This window comes from Pteropus vampyrus, unplaced genomic scaffold (assembly GCF_000151845.1).
Source record: "Pteropus vampyrus isolate Shadow unplaced genomic scaffold, Pvam_2.0 Scaffold23, whole genome shotgun sequence".
Classification (NCBI taxonomy): Eukaryota; Metazoa; Chordata; class Mammalia; order Chiroptera; family Pteropodidae; genus Pteropus; species Pteropus vampyrus.
In genome coordinates this window covers 7,119,712-7,135,292 of record NW_011888804.1, presented here as the reverse complement: position 1 = coordinate 7,135,292, position 15,581 = coordinate 7,119,712, and the positions used below count along the sequence as shown (strand labels likewise).

At 47.4% G+C, this 15,581-nt stretch overlaps 1 protein-coding gene across 1 annotated transcript in view; it reads left to right on the top strand.

Moving 5' to 3' along the window:
• Positions 1 to 15,581, top strand: part of KSR2 (kinase suppressor of ras 2) — a 366,625-nt gene that overhangs the window by 312,714 nt on the left and 38,330 nt on the right. Inside the window, 1 exon segment of the mRNA XM_011356069.2 lies at positions 1,432 to 1,840. Coding sequence (XP_011354371.1) covers positions 1,432 to 1,840 — 409 coding nt within the window.

The following is a 15,581-nucleotide window of genomic DNA, read 5'->3' as shown; positions in this document are numbered from 1 at the left end:
GGAGCAACTTTTTCCAGGGGCTGCGTAGAAAGCGACAAAGCCAAGTGATATCTTTGGTGACGCAGAAGGCTCGGGGCAGGTGGGAGGTGCAGGGGCTCTGAATGATGGATGTTCTAACTCTGGGACAACTAACAAAGGGTGGGCCCTCCCGGCAATGAACCTAATGGGCCATTATATGATGTGTGTCACGGAAAAGCTAATTGTGCGGAAATTGGTGAGCGATTTGCATTCTTAGTTGGAAAACCAGTTCAAGGCTGGATAAACCCCCAGGTGGATGTGCCCCACTGCCTTCTAAGAATGCATGGGAGGAGGCGAGGGCCTCAGACACACTGGGCTTGGTGGGGTGTTGAGAATGTTCTGGGGCTTCTTCCTACCTGCCAGAGCCTCTGGAGGAAGAAACGCAGTGTCCAGCGTGAGCACCATGGAGGCCTGACCCCTCGAAAGGAATAGAATCAGGGTTGCCAGAGAAAAATCATATATTTTTCTGACTCTACGGTGGTACATGAAAAATGATTCTGGGAGAAGCTGGTATTTCCTCTGTCAGTTCTCCTTAGTGTGCCACTGGGGACAGCTCACTCAGGTTTGGGGTTACGAAGACCTGCATCCAGCCAAGGGGCTACCCCGTCAAGCTATCTAGTCAGGCCCCACAGCCCTGGGAGTCCCCACTGGCTCAGGCATCGGCCACTTCCACATTCCAGTAAAAGAACTTAAGGGGCAGGGCACTCCCAGCCCCAGGTACCCCCAGACCCCACGCTGGGAAGCTGGGTCCCTAGAGTTTGAGCCTTTAACTATTGTGGTGGTCACGCCTAAGCGTACCTGACTCTCGTGGGCGTGCAGGATGAAAATGCAGATTCCTGGCCCTGGCCTGATTATATTCGGATTCTGTAGATCTGGGTGCGGCCCAGGAATCTATCTGCATGTTTACAGGCATTTTAGTCCACATTTCCTGTAGGTGGTCAGGTCTGTGCAAAGAACTTAACAGACTCTTATCTCATTGAAAACTTCATGCCACCCCCAGGGGTAGATTTTATTAGCCACTCTCCGTGATGACGAAAGCGGGGCTCAGAGAAGTAAAGTGACTTACCCATAACTTACTGAGGCCAGATTCCAGCTCACTTGGCTTGAGGAGTTCCCTGTACCAAGGCATGGGACTTCCTGTACCAAACCCAGGAAAGACCTAGCAAACCAGAATGAGTGGTCCCCCTCGCATTTCTCCTCTCTGAGCCTCAGTTTCCCCCTTAGCACAAGGGAGTTGAATTCTCATGATGTCCCTTTCGGATCCTTCATTGTATATGATTCTAGACAAATAGATGTATGTAGGCAAATCAGGAAATACACGTACACACCAAGCTGAAGATGCCCCTGGAGACGTGTCCAGACCCTCACATGCACAACGGGGACCCAGGAGGACCTCGTGGGAAGGTGGGCGAGTGCAGAACCAGCTCTGACCTCTGTCCCCCTTCCGGCCACAGAATGAAGAGGGCCACGATGAGGCCGAGGAGTCAGAGGACGACTTGGAGGAAATGAACCTTTCCCTCCTCTCGGCCCGGAGCTTTCCACGCAAGGCCAGTCAGACCAGCATCTTCCTGCAGGAGTGGGACATCCCCTTTGAGCAGCTGGAGATCGGCGAGCTCATCGGAAAGGGCCGCTTCGGGCAGGTGTACCACGGCCGCTGGCACGGGGAGGTGGCCATCCGGCTGATTGACATCGAGAGGGATAATGAGGAACAGCTAAAGGCCTTCAAGCGGGAGGTGATGGCGTACAGGCAGACACGGCACGAGAACGTGGTGCTCTTCATGGGCGCCTGCATGAGCCCGCCCCACCTGGCCATCATCACCAGGTCAGTCCCGTCTGGGCTCCCCATGCGTGGGTCCCCAAAGCTCTGCTTCCAGCAGAGTTGAGAAATGGGGGTTCTGGTTAACACAACATTCTAATGACTAGAGCGTCCCTAGCTCGACCGTTCACGGTTTGTGTGGTTTTAGGATTTGCGACTCCAGAAAATACTCTTAAGGCTAAAACTCTTTGGCAGAGCAGTGCCATGGAGAGAGCACTATGTGGGGAGCCAGAAAATTGGTTCTGGGTCCTGCTATGCTTCAAGTATTTGCAAAACCACATCTCCGAGACACACATTCTCCATATGTAAACTGAGTGGAGTAGACTAAATCAGGGGTCTGCAAACTTTTTCTGTAAAGGTACCAGTAGTAAATATTTTCAGTTTTGCGGGCCATACAGTTACTGTAGCAACTATTCAACTCTGCTCCTGTAGTGTGAACACAGCCACAGACAAGATGTAAATGATGTACGTGACTGTGTGCCAATAAAACTTTATTTGAAAAACCAGGCAATGGGCTGGATTTGGCCCACAGACCCTAGTTTGCCAACCCCTAGACTAAGATTCTGATGACTGTTATTCTGTTTTTCATTAAGGCAGCAGAGCATGTTTGCAGGGCATTACCATTGTTGTTTTAAATGTCTGGGGTCTGTGATCTATAGCTGCACAGAAGGGATAGTTAGTAGAGAATGGACATTAAGAAAATGTCTGAGGATAGGAACTTTCTCAGACTTGTTCCTTCACCTTGCCCAGTGATGTGGGGCGTTGGGAACAGATAGCGTTGGTGTTAGGGAACAGTTGTGGAACAGTCCTTTGGTGTGTTTTTAAACTCTGGCCTTTGCTCCCTTGTCACATTAGGACTGGCCACAGCAGTGGCATTCTGAGTATGGCCTGTGATGCCAAGGGTCATCTAGGAGCCTTCTTCTTCCCATACTCAACTCAAGCAATAAGATCCCAAATACACAAGCCTCGCATCTTGGCAGGTGCCATAGTGGGACCTGTGGGCTCAGTGAAGAGCTGGTGTGTCTTTCATCTCCCTTGTGATACAAAGCCTCTTGAGTCCGTTTATAAGACTTTAGCAATTGGTAGAAGGTGTGTTATCGTCTGTCACCATTGATTATGCAAATGGTGGGTTGACTGGAACCCACATATCAAATCCAAATGCATGTAAAGGATTGGAGATCTAGGCATGGCCCTTCAACTCTCCTTAAATCAGGGTAAAAATAGTGATTCTCAACTCTGCAACAGAAGTGGCTCTCAAATAATCCATCCAGGTAATTCAAGGGCTGATCTGTTCTGATTACGTGAGTGTATCAGTAAGCTTTTGCTGAGTAACAAACTACAAAGTACAAAGTACTTTGTAGGTTCTCTCTATTCTGTGGACAGTTCTGCACTGAGCCAGGCTCGGTAGGGGGGCTCTTGGATGTGTCTGTGGTCAGCTGACAGGTCCGAATGGGGGGTGGTCAGTCTTGGATGCCCTTACTCATGTGTCTCTGGGTTGGCAGACTGTCGGCTGAGGTGCCTCAGTTCTCTTCCACGTGGCCTCTCATCCCTCTACAGGCTAGCTTGGGCTCCTTCCCATGGTGGTCTCAGTGTTCCAAGTGCAGCAAGAGATCAAACCCTAATGGACAAGTGCCTTTCCTATCTCTGTTTGTGTTGCATTGGCTAATGTCCATTGGCCAAAGCAAATCATGTGATTAACCTCCATTCAAGGCATGGAGAAACAGACTCTTCCTCTGGATGAGTGGATTTTCAATGTCATGTTGCAAGGGCACGGGTGAAAGGAAAGGAACAATCTGTGGCCATTTTTACAATCTACCGGCACTAAACCCTAGCTTCTTTTCTTGTTCCCCATCTTATCCAGTATGCACCATCTTCATTAGCAGGTAGTCAGAAGCCCTTTACTTGGGGTGCATAAGTCTGGTCGGAAGGCGGTCTTTTCCCCACCACTGGCCTTCTGCCCAGCGCTCTTTAGTCTGTTCCCCCAACTTTCTCTCTGGCCAGCTCCTCACCTTCTGGCCGGCTCCTCACCCTTCTTTTTTATATCCCTAAATTAGAAATTTGAAATCCATCATCTCTTTTTCTTTGGCTGGCCTTTTTAAAGAACCTTTTGCCTCCTGCCCTCCGACTTTTTCAGTGTTATCAGTGGAATCCTGTTAACCCAAGGCCTCTCTCACCCCTTTCCCAAGGGCTGGCTAATAGGAAGTGGCTGGATTCAGTTAGCAGCCATCTTTGAAAAATGAGTGGTCATTATGAAAATGTGTCACTCATCCTGCAAGCCAGCTGTGTTTGTGGCCTTTTTCTATTATGTGCAAAATTCTGAGCCCCCTCCCCAAGCACCATAACTGCCTGCAGATTTCACAAATAGCAAAGCCTTTTCCTGGCACCACGATAAAGGCTCTGCAGCTTTGGGGCCTGTAATTGGTCTCTGAAGTGTTTAGTATTTTGCGTGAAGAAGCCAGATGAGCCCCAAAGAAGTGGCATTTATTCCACGTTATTGTTTCATTATATATTTATCTTGAGGGGGCTGCGTGTACCCCTGTCTCCCATTTAGCATCATCTACTTGTTGGTTATCCAGGTTTCTTATCTGAACGTTCATTTTGAAACCAAATATTTGAGTAATTTGATTAATCACTTACATTCACACAATTGGCTGGCAGAGGTCGATGGTTGGATGATAGCCAACCAACTGGAACAATTTTCGGACCCTGGATTTTTATTTTACAGGGAACATAAGACCAGATAATTACCTGGCATATTCCGGGTAAATTCACAATGGCATGTTCTAGCCAATTACTTAGTAATTATCATCGAAGTTAACAAGTATTTCTAAGATTAGCTTCCTTGTATTGCAATATGTATGGCTCTTGGGGAATGAGTAATCACCAACTAGTTACCCAACTGCTGTATCCCCAAATGCAATTAGCAGGATTGCTAAATCGTTTCACGATTGGGTCATTATGAGATAGCAAAGCTATTGACAGCCTGCATAATAGCTCATTTTAAAAACTCCAAATGGAATTCAAAACCCAATAGGGACAGAGTTGAATGAAAGCATGTCTCATCCTTCTACCTGGCTGCAGTTTCCTTGGCCTCAGTTTTCCCATCTGTAAAATGAGCAGGTAGAAGCAAGATGTTTGTTGCAAGGTCCTTCCAACTCTAACAAAATTCTTTAGTTCTCTTAGAATGGCTGCACTTGGGAAGCAGACTGAAACATCTCTGGAGTAGTGCTTCCTAAAGTATGGTCCGCATGGATCAGAGCCAGCAAAAGGTCAAAGGTCACTAAAATGCAGATTCCTGGGTGCTACCTCTGTTAGTTTTCTAAAGCTGTCATAACAAGTTAACATAAACTTGGTGGTTTAAAATGACATGCATTTATTCTCTTAGAATTCTGGGGGTCAGAAGTCTAGAGTGGATCTCACAGGGCTAAAATCAGGTCAGAGCTGTGTTTCTTTCTGGAGGCTGGAGAGGACCATCTGTTGCCTTTTCTAGCTTCTAGAGCTGCATTCCTTGCATTCCTTTGCTGGTGGCCTTTTTTCCCATCTTCAAAGCCATCGGTTTAGCCTCTTGTTTCCATTATCATATGGCCTTCTTCTGCAGTAAACTCTCCTTCTTTGGAAGATACTTTCTCCCTTTTATAAAGATACTTGTGATTGCATTTAGGACCCAACCAGGTAACCCAGGGTCAGCTCCCATTTCAAGATGCTTAATTAATCACATCTACAAAGACCCTTTTGCAATGGAAGATAACATTCACGGTTTGCAGGAATTAGGGTTTGGATCTCTTTGGGGGGCGTTTTCAGCCTACCACATGACCCTAGGCCCAATGAGTCAAGTCTCTTTTTAGGCGAAGCCTTTTCACCAAGCTTCCCTGCCCATTCTCATTCAACTCACCTTCGGGAATCATGCCCCAGGGAATATCACCAGGGTGTGCCCAGCATCGATGCCAGCTGTGTCCAGCCAATGCCAAAGGAAGCGGAAACATGGGAGTTTTCTGAGGAAAATAGACCAGGCAGAATTACAAAATAATTAGGATCTCAGTGGGAGATAATTCGTTATTTATCTGGTGAAAAGAGCACAGGCCAAGCTACCTTAGTTTGGTGCCATGGAGACAAAGACAAAGCAAAATTCGGAAATCGATGTCTCTGAGAGGGCCTCGTATGGGGCAGCCTGACCCCACTGAACCCGTGCAGCCGTATTATGGCTGTGGAAGCTGAGAGGAGAGCGAGGCCAGTACAAGAGCACAGGTATCCAGCAATACACCTCATCTCCAGCAGCTCGAAAAATCCCATCCTCTCTCAATACTTATTCATTCATTCATTCATTCATTCATTCATTCATTCATTCATTCAGATATTTAGAACGAACTTATTAAGTTCCAGACACTTTGCTGGTCGCTAGGAGACAACGGTGAGCGAGACAGACACGGACCCTGTCTCAGAGTGCCGTCATTCTGGTGGGGGAGACACCAGTACTAAAGTAGGTGTGTGTGGGGAGAGGGTCCAGGCAGCCTCTCTGAAGTGAGATGTGGGTAGGGACCTGGATCCTAGGAGCCTGCTGTGCAGATGTGGGGCTGGGCGCACGTGACAGAGGGGTCAGCAAACGCACAAGCCCAGGGGTATGAATGAACAGCAAGGACCAAAGATAAGACTCTGGTGACAGGACATGGTGGGTGAGGGCACAAGGGTAGATGATGAGGGTAAAGGTACTGGCAGGAGCCAATTTGGGAAGAGGAGAGCTCCCAAGCCTGGATGGCATGGGGGGAATATTAAAATAGTATGATGCCTACAGCAGTCTCTCAGCCTCGGCACTGTGACGTTTGGGGCCAGGTCATTCGTTTACAGGGGGCTGTCCTGTGCACTGTAGGATGTTTAGCAGCATCCCTGCTCCCTACCCCCTAGATTCCAGTAGTACCAAGTCTCTCGTCGTGTTAACCAAAAATGTCTTCAGACGTTTTCTGCCGAGTGTCCCCTGGGGGCAGAGTCACCCCAGTTGAAAACCATTTCCCTATAGTCTCTAATTTAATTAGCCTAGATGGGGCCCAGGCCTCAGTACACATCCTCCCCACGTGACTCTATGAGGCAGCAGGGAGACCCTCCGAGACTCTGTTGTAGGACCCAAAAGCCTCGTGAGATGTCAGGTGGCCATGAGGGAGTCACAGCAGGGGCAGGACCCCGGAGCTTTTGAGGGCAAAAATCGGCAAACTTCCAAAATAAAGGCTACGGACCCAAAGGGAGGTTTTTTTTTTTTTTCTTTTCAATTTATATCCATATTGCTATTCCCCAGGCAACCCCAGAAAGTCCCCGTGTGCCTCCTTCCAGCCAGTCCATACCCCCTCATACCCACCATTCTAAATTATTTCACCATCAGTTATTTTTGCCTGTTCTTTTAACTTTATGTAAATGAAATCATACTGCATATATTCTTTTGTGTCTGGCTTTTTTTACTCATCGTCACGTTGAGATTCATGCAGTGTTGTGTGTATCAGCAGTCATTTCTTTCTGTTGCTGAATAGCAGTTCATGGCATGAATACACCACAATTTGTTCCCTCCTCCTCCTGGTGATGGAGATTTGACGAGTTTCCCGTTTCTTAACTTTCCGTCTGACTTCGGTTTCGTTAGTAGACAAAGATAACAGCTTCAGTTCCCTTTCTACATTTTAGCCTTATCCCATCATTTTCTGCTTCAAATTTCCACCCATTCTGACACAATTACCCTTCTATTCATCAATTCCCTTCTTTAAAAATCTTTGAACCTTTTCTATGGGATTATTCTGTCTTTATCCAAAACAGTTGCAGTTACACATTTTCCGTGAATTCTCATAGTCTCATTTCAGTTGTGTCTATCCCTAGAAAATAGATAATAAAAGTCAGCTAGATTCTTTTTAAATTTGAGGGAAAGAGGGAGGGAGAAGCTGCCTCATTCTTCCCAAAACAGTTTGTGACAATGTTCCAATGCCCTTCTTAGTTTCTGCTCCAGCCCTCCCTCTGGAAAGGGAGACAGGGAGCTTTGGGCTGGGCAGAGACTGCGGTTCTATCACGTGGTTTTTTTTCTTGAAGCCGAAGAGGCACAGCTAAAGCTCATTGCTGAAACCATTTCCTGGTTGAGAGGCATTTATTTAATGTTGATAACTGCAGAGCCCCCAAAATAAACCAAAACATCAACAGATGCCACCCACCTTTGGCAAGTGCTTTGCTTCAGGCCAGACACAGGCATGTTCCCCTGTTAAATCGCTGTGCCCACTCTATAGATGGGAACACTGAGGTCAGAGAGGCAGAGGGAGCCCTTGCCCAGGCCACAGAACAAATAACTAGCAGAATCTGGATTTGAGCCAATGTACCTCTGAATATTCATCCAGCCTGTTCCTTCTTTGCCACAGCTGCCTCGGCCAGGTCAAGGGGAATGGACACAACTCATGAGCAATAGCATAGCGTGGGAGTTCTCAACCTTTGGTCACAGCAGGATCACCTGGGGGCCTTAGTATCAAAATAAGGCCTAGGCCCCATCCCGTTCCTACAAGCCAAGGCCTCTGTCTTTTTTATTAATTCCCAGAGGATTCAGTTCGCCACAGTTTGAGAACCACTGGTTTATTCAACTGAGTTTCATTTGGGAGCTTCGATTCTCTGCTGTTTACGTACTTCTGAAATGCCCTGTGAATTCCTGTGGGGCCAGCGTGCGCGCGCGTACACACACACACGTGCACATACACACACACGTGCACACACACACACACACACACACACACACACCTCTAAATTACACACCGATTCTCTCCTCTCTCCCATGGTCTTCTCAAAAACACATGCTTTCTGACTCTCGCTTCCCCGGCAAAAGACTCATTTCATTAATATTATCAACTCACACACATGGTTTCCGCGGCCCAGAAGCCCTCACCCCACCCCCAAATATTTTTCTAGAATCCCCAAATTATTTAAGTCCGTGCTTCATAGTGTAGAACCCTGTCTAGCATCACCTGGGAACTTGGCTAGAATGCAAATTATTATTCCCTCCCTACCCAATCAGAAGCTCCGGGGGTGGGGCCTAGCTCTGTGTTTTAAGACGCCCTCTGGGAGATTCTGATGGATGCTCAAGTGCAAGCCCACTGCTTTAAAGGAACTTGTGCCTACTTCCTACTTGTCTGCTGCCGGGAGCATCCTGCACACCTCAGCAGCCTCCTTGTCCCCTCACTGAGTGCTTCTGCCAGGCAGCACTGAGAGGTGAGCAACTGAGTCCAAAGTGAGCAAGGGTCTGTAATGTCTTAGTATGAGACCCAGCAGGGCCTGGGAGTCACCTCTTAGCTTCAGCGCTAACGTGAGTTCACTGCTGTGCTTTCCACAAACTTCTATCGAATCCTGGCCGAGGGCCTGGCTGCATGTTAGGCACTCAGAACATAGTTCCTCTGGTTTATACAGGGCTTGGCATTCCAACAGAAGAGACAGACAACAACAAATTAAGCAGACAATTAAGTCGGATAATTAAAGCATTGCATTAAGTGCTGTGAAAGCTACAAACGGGTGGGGGGAGGTGTCAGAGCACTGGAAGGGCAGGACTACTTGGGGAGGGGCTCAGAAGAGGTGTCTTAGAGGAGGTGACATTCGATCTGAGACCTAATGAGAAGGAGCCAGCCATGCAAAGAGGCAGAGAAAAGGCAGTCCAGGTAGGCGTACAGCTGGTGCAAAGGCCCTGAGGTGGGAAGGAAATGGGCACATGAGGGCCCGAAGAAGGCAAGGGGTTGTTGAAGGATGGTAGGGAAGAGGCTGCAGGGCCTCAAAAGTACAGATAAAGGCACAGAGAACATCCTAATGCAGTGGGAAGCCAGCGAAAGATTTTAAGCAGGAGCTGCTCACCCCAGTCTGGAAGTGCCCTGATGGTCTGGCTGCTGCCTCCCCTCACACTCAGCTAGTTGGTTCAGTGTGTCAAAACTTAAGAGCAGTGACGGCAGCAACCAGACCCAGCACCGAAGGACACAGCCGAGGAAATGGGACTCTGGAGAGTCCTGGATGTCAGTGCGGCCTCTCCACCTGTGTGTGGCTTCAGAAACCGTGTCCGAATGGTTTCTCTGCATTTGGGAATACAGTGAACTTCATCAAGATGCTTCCCCAGGGATGGGAAGGAGGGAGCGGGACTTTTGGTGTTACGTAAACGTCTCGTTCTTAGAGAGAGGGCCGGGCTGTGCACCTTAGAAGAGAGAAGGAAGGACAGGATTTCCCCAGTGTCCTAAGAAGACTTTTTAAAATTTCTCACTTGGCGAGTGTCCCCATTCCCTTCACCGGGTGCCTGAGTCCAAATGCAATTTCGCAGTCACGCGAGATGGACCGTATTGCCCCCGTGCACCATGAGACATCCAGCCCCGACTCGTCTCCCAGGGCCGGAGCAGTCATGACATCCCCGAGGGCCTCATTTGCGCGGCATTTTAAATCTGGTAAATACCAGGAGCTGTTTAATAGATTATTTACTTCCAATTCCAAAACAGTTCCCATTTTTCAGGCTTTCAAATAAAATAATGCCAAGTGGCTATATTTGACCGGCAGACAAGTGGAGGACCCTGCCTTTAGCTAAGACAGTAACTTGATGCCCGAACAAGATCTCCACTTGCTTTTCCTGTAACTCTGTACTTGTGGGCTGTCTGATTACTTTTCCTTCAGGACGGTTTAATTGTGCTAAATATAACATACAAGAGTTGGGGGGCCTGAGCACATGAAGATTCTATCCCCACCCCCCACCCCCGTCATCTCATGGAATCGGCTTCCTTTTATGTTCAAAAAGCTGAATTGCTTTCCCTTTATAAAGCACAGCTGAAAAGGTTTTTTTGTCTGCGGCTGCCTTTAATTGTGCTGGAATGTAAAGCGCCTGGGACTTTTGTGAAGAAAGCGCTATAAATGTACTGCATCATTATCATTATTATTATTAGCATCATCTCATGTACATTGCATATGCCTGTTGGCAAGTGATCATATGACCAGCAAGAGGACTTGCATGGGTGAAGACTATGCCACTGGCTGCCACTTTACTTGACTCTCAAGGACTCCAAATTAGCATGTGTGACATTTGTCATCAGTTCAAAAATGAGTTCTGTGTCTTACGACACAAATGATAATTCATTTGTTATTAGAAATGTAGATCAGCGAAAAAGAAGAAAATAAAATTGACCCATAATGTCTCCAGCCAGACAGAATTGCACTCACATTTCAGTGCGTATACTTCTAGAAGTCGTCTGTGTACAGCAGGTCCTGAAATAACGTTTCGTTCAAGGTCATTTCGCTCTAATGTTGGTGACATGGCCTGGGAACTCAGCTCTTGTTTATATTCAATTAGCCTATGGTAAAATTGGTTTCAGTAAACATTGTTATGCTTAAAGTCAAAGAACCTATCAGCAACGTTAAGCAAAGGCATACTGTATATGCAAACCTACAGTGTGTATCTGTCAGGGTAACAGTAGCTGCTGTAACAAATAAGCCTTAAACCATTAAGTGGCTTAACACATTAGAAGTCCATTTCTTGGACTGCGACATACTAGTCCAAGATGGATGTTTGTGGGTGGTTGGTGGCTTTTCTTCATATGTAGAGGATCCAAGAGCAATGCTATATTTTGGGACCATCCTTAGAATTCAGAGTCCTCTGCTTCTAGCTGGGGAAAGAGGAAAGAGCATGGAGGAACTTGTGGGAGGTTTCCATGAAGCATGTTAGAAGTGGTACCCATCATTCCACTCCTGTGTTAGGGACTGGCACAGTCCCTTGACCACACTTAACCACAAGGGAGGCTGAGAAATAACTCACTGTATTCCCAGGAACAAAATAATGGAGATTTTGGCGAAGAGCTAGCGCTTCTTTGTCACACATTTATGGATGCAAAATAGATACAGTTACACATTTTCCCGTTGAGGGTGGACTCATCCAGCAACCCCATTGTACAACTCCCTATTTTCACCGAATGCTATATGTATGAATATAGCTGTGCGCATCCATAAATGTGTCATATGGCCAATTCCTTGGTTAGATAAGGATGGTCCCAAAATATAGCATTGCTCTTGGATCCCTCTACATATGAAGAAAAGCCAGTGATTCAGTTTCTTCATCTATAAAATAGGGATAACATTTATTTCTCTTGCAAGGTCACGATAAGAATTAAAGATCTTAAATGGAAAGTCTGTAGCTTACTGCCTCTTATCACTGGAGGTGCTTGATACCTTGTATCTCCCAGTTGCTATGGTAATAATGATGACATTCCAACAACAACAATCGTGATGGCAGCAAGAAGTAGCTTATTTCCTCTTAGGTGCTTTTGGCACTACAAACAGCAGGTGTTTTGTGTTTATTAGAATATCAAATGATATGAGGTGATGGCTGTGGTTGGACTACTCAGATTTGTGTCCCAGCTCCTGGCTTGTACCTTCGCTAAGTCACTTAACCTCTTTAAGCTTCAAGCCATCCAGGAGGAAATGTTGAGTAGGGAGCTGGATATACCGGTCTCAAGGTCAGATGAAAGGTTGGGGCTGCAAATAACCAAGTGTGAGTCATCTGCGTAGAAGTGGTGATTGAAGCTGTGAGGGCTTCAATGGGAGCTGAGGTTATCCGGGGAAGAGGGGGGGTCACCTGAGGATGAAGCCTGGAGCATCCTAGTGGGGAAGTGTAACCCTGCACAGGGCACTGAGAAGAAGCAGGCAGGGCAGTAGAGGCAAACAGAAGAACACGGAGTCACGAAGCCAACCCATGGTAGGTCCCACCACCCAGCAGTCTCTCCCGTCATATCACGGTGCTTGATTCTCATTGGGGTACTTCTCACCGGAAAACAATTCTTCTGTTCCTCGATTGGTTCGTTTGCTTCTTGTCTCTGTTCCCTACATCCCCTTCTCCACAGCTTAGAACGTAAGCCCCGAGAAAGCAGGACCTCAGCTACGGACTCACTTCTGTATCCCTAGCCTCTAAAATATTAGGTCCTCCTTAAATACTTGTTGGACAAGTGGATAACAATTTCCAAAAATATATTCACATGCGTTATCACAGCCTGCTCCTCTAGGCATATCTAGCAGCCAACAATGAAAGGTGCTATTTACTTAGAATCACTGAGAAGTGAGTGGGACCTAAGCGAAATATAGCATAAACTGGTTGAGGAATGGCTGCAGGATATGGGAGAATTAATGGTGATGAATGAGAAAAAGGTGCCAATTATGGGACATAAATTGTATGAATACAGTAAAGAGGCCGAGTGGTTTAGGGTATTTGCCCCAGATACGCATCACGTGTAAGGTCCTTCGGTGTAGGGCTGAGAATGGAAAGAAAAAAGCATGGCCTCTGCCCCTGTGGAGCTCGGAGACAGACCAGGAACCGGATGATTCTCGAACAGTGCCATAATCTCTGCAATAGGATCATAGTGGGGGCTGTGGGGACCCAGAGCCGGCCCCTTATCTAACCAAGGAATTGGCCATATGACAAGGAGGCATTGGTGTTCCTCATAGGGGGAACAGCATTTGCAAAGGGCTAGAGGTGAGAGGGGCGAAGACTTGGGGTTGGTGGGGGAGTTGTGAGCTGGCGTATAGTATCTATATGGGAACAGCAGGAGCTAAGAAGCTGGAGATAATCTGAAAGGACCTTGTGAGCCGAGCTAAGGAATATGAACTTTTTCCTAAAGGCAGGTGGGAGCCACCGAGCCATTTAACCAGAGGAGCGATACAGTCCGGTTTGCATTTTAGAAAGACCACTGTGTGTGGGGGGGGCAATCCCTTTTCTTAGAAGAGCTTGCATTGGGATGGTTACCGTATTCACCTCCTCCAAGAATGGTGTGGACACTTAGTGGTGGCCCTGATCAGACACTGGTGGGAACAAATGCAGGTTCGAATGCCCTGCGTTCTAAAAGATAACGTGGCCGGACTCCCTAAGGGCAAAGCAAGCTGGTCCTCTTTTGGAAAGCAAGACGTTTTTCAAACATGTTCACTCTTTACCCAAGCTAAAAATAGCCAGCTGCGCTCCCATGTCTTGAAGGCAGGTATGGGCAACATCATCAGGTCCCTAACATGTGTTCCTGCAACCAGAGAGACGGTTTCCTGGGCATTGCTGGCAGGCGGTGGTTAGACAAAGGTTCAGGAACGTGTGAGTGGCTTCATGGAGGGAGGCAAAGCTGTCAGTGAAAGCTGGTTTCTTGCAATCTGATTAACCTGGGCGGAAATACTGAGACAGACCTACCTTCCAGTCAGTTTCATCGTCCGAACCACCAAACTTGGCTGGCTTGTGACGTGTTGAGCTGACAGCATGGGCTAGTTGAAACCCTAGCATTTATCCCTTTCTCTCTCTCTCTCTCTTTGCAGCAGACTCCAGGGCCCGTGAGTGAGCAGGGAGCGAGAACTGTAGGATCAAGTGTGTTTTCACTGCTCCAAGAGCTTACCGGCCCTGGGGTTGGGTTTGATGTATTCCCAACCTGATTCCAGTTGCCTGGACACACTGCTCAACTTCTGCCTTGTCCCTGCCTGATCGTGTTTAAGATAATTAAGCCCATAAATCAAATAATAAATAGATATTGACTCTTTGTCATAGAGTCTATCAGGATTGATTGACCGCTGGGAATACTGCTTTCCTCAATCAATGGCGAGCCATGGGGATTAATAAATCTTGGTAATGACTGGCAACAGGAAAATCAATAGGTACATTAATATATGCATTGGGAGCATATATCTTCGAATGTGAAATAAGAGTTTGTTTTAGGAACAAAGGGGAACAAGAGAGGCGGGAGGACAGACAGAGCAAGACTGTCAGTGTCCTTAGACCCAAGCACGGTACCTGGCACACTGTAGGTACGCATCGATTTTTGGTGAACTGCAGAAACCAAACAGAGGTTTGCTTTAAAGAGAAACTATTTTGCATTTACTTTTTCTATTTGCTGCGTGTCTGAGAGCCCAGAAATCACCCCTACCCATGGGCTGTATTGTTCTGTTAATATTTGGCCTCCCAGGAGGAAGGAACGAGAGGAGGGAAGGATCGGATATGATGGTGGGTGGAGGAATGGAGGGGCCACCAGGCGGCTTACGCGCTGGTTAACACTCACTGAGAAAGAGAGCGAGGAACTACATCCGGTTCAGGGAGCAAAATCAAGAGTTGGGTTGGCATGTGGAGTATAAGAAGTGCTGCTGCATCTTCCAAGAGGCGATGTTAAGTGGGTATCGAGATACCTCCTTGTTCAGAGATGACTTCTAGATTAGGGATATAAAACTGGGAGCCATCTGTGCCATGAGATTTTAAGAATCATAGGCCTGGGGAGATGGGCTGGGGCAGAGCTTCTCAAACTTGACCATGCATCAGAATCCCCTAGAAGGCTTGTGCAAACCACAGATTACCACCTTCCACCCACCCCCAGAGTTTCTGATTCGGTAGCTTCTTGGATGGCGACCTGAGAAATTGCATTTTTAATGCCTGCGCAAGTGATGCTGTAGGTGGGAACCCCCGGTTGAGAACCAGTGGCCCTGGAGCAAAAAAAAACAATGTGTGAAGAGGACAAAGTGTTCCTTCAAGGAAGACTGATGAACGAGGGTCTGAGCCTCAGAGGAAAACCAGGAGAGACCATTGTCATGGACGCCGGGGCAGACAGTGTTTCAGAAAGGGGGTGTGGTCAGCAGTTTCAGAAGCTAGTATTGAAAGGACAGGCGAGATGCAACTGGAAAAGTGTCCCTCAGAGCTCTTTCCCCCTTCACAGTTTGTGCATCTGTGGCCTGTGCTTTATACCTCTTTGCGACTTCCCTATTTACCTGCCCAGTGACATTT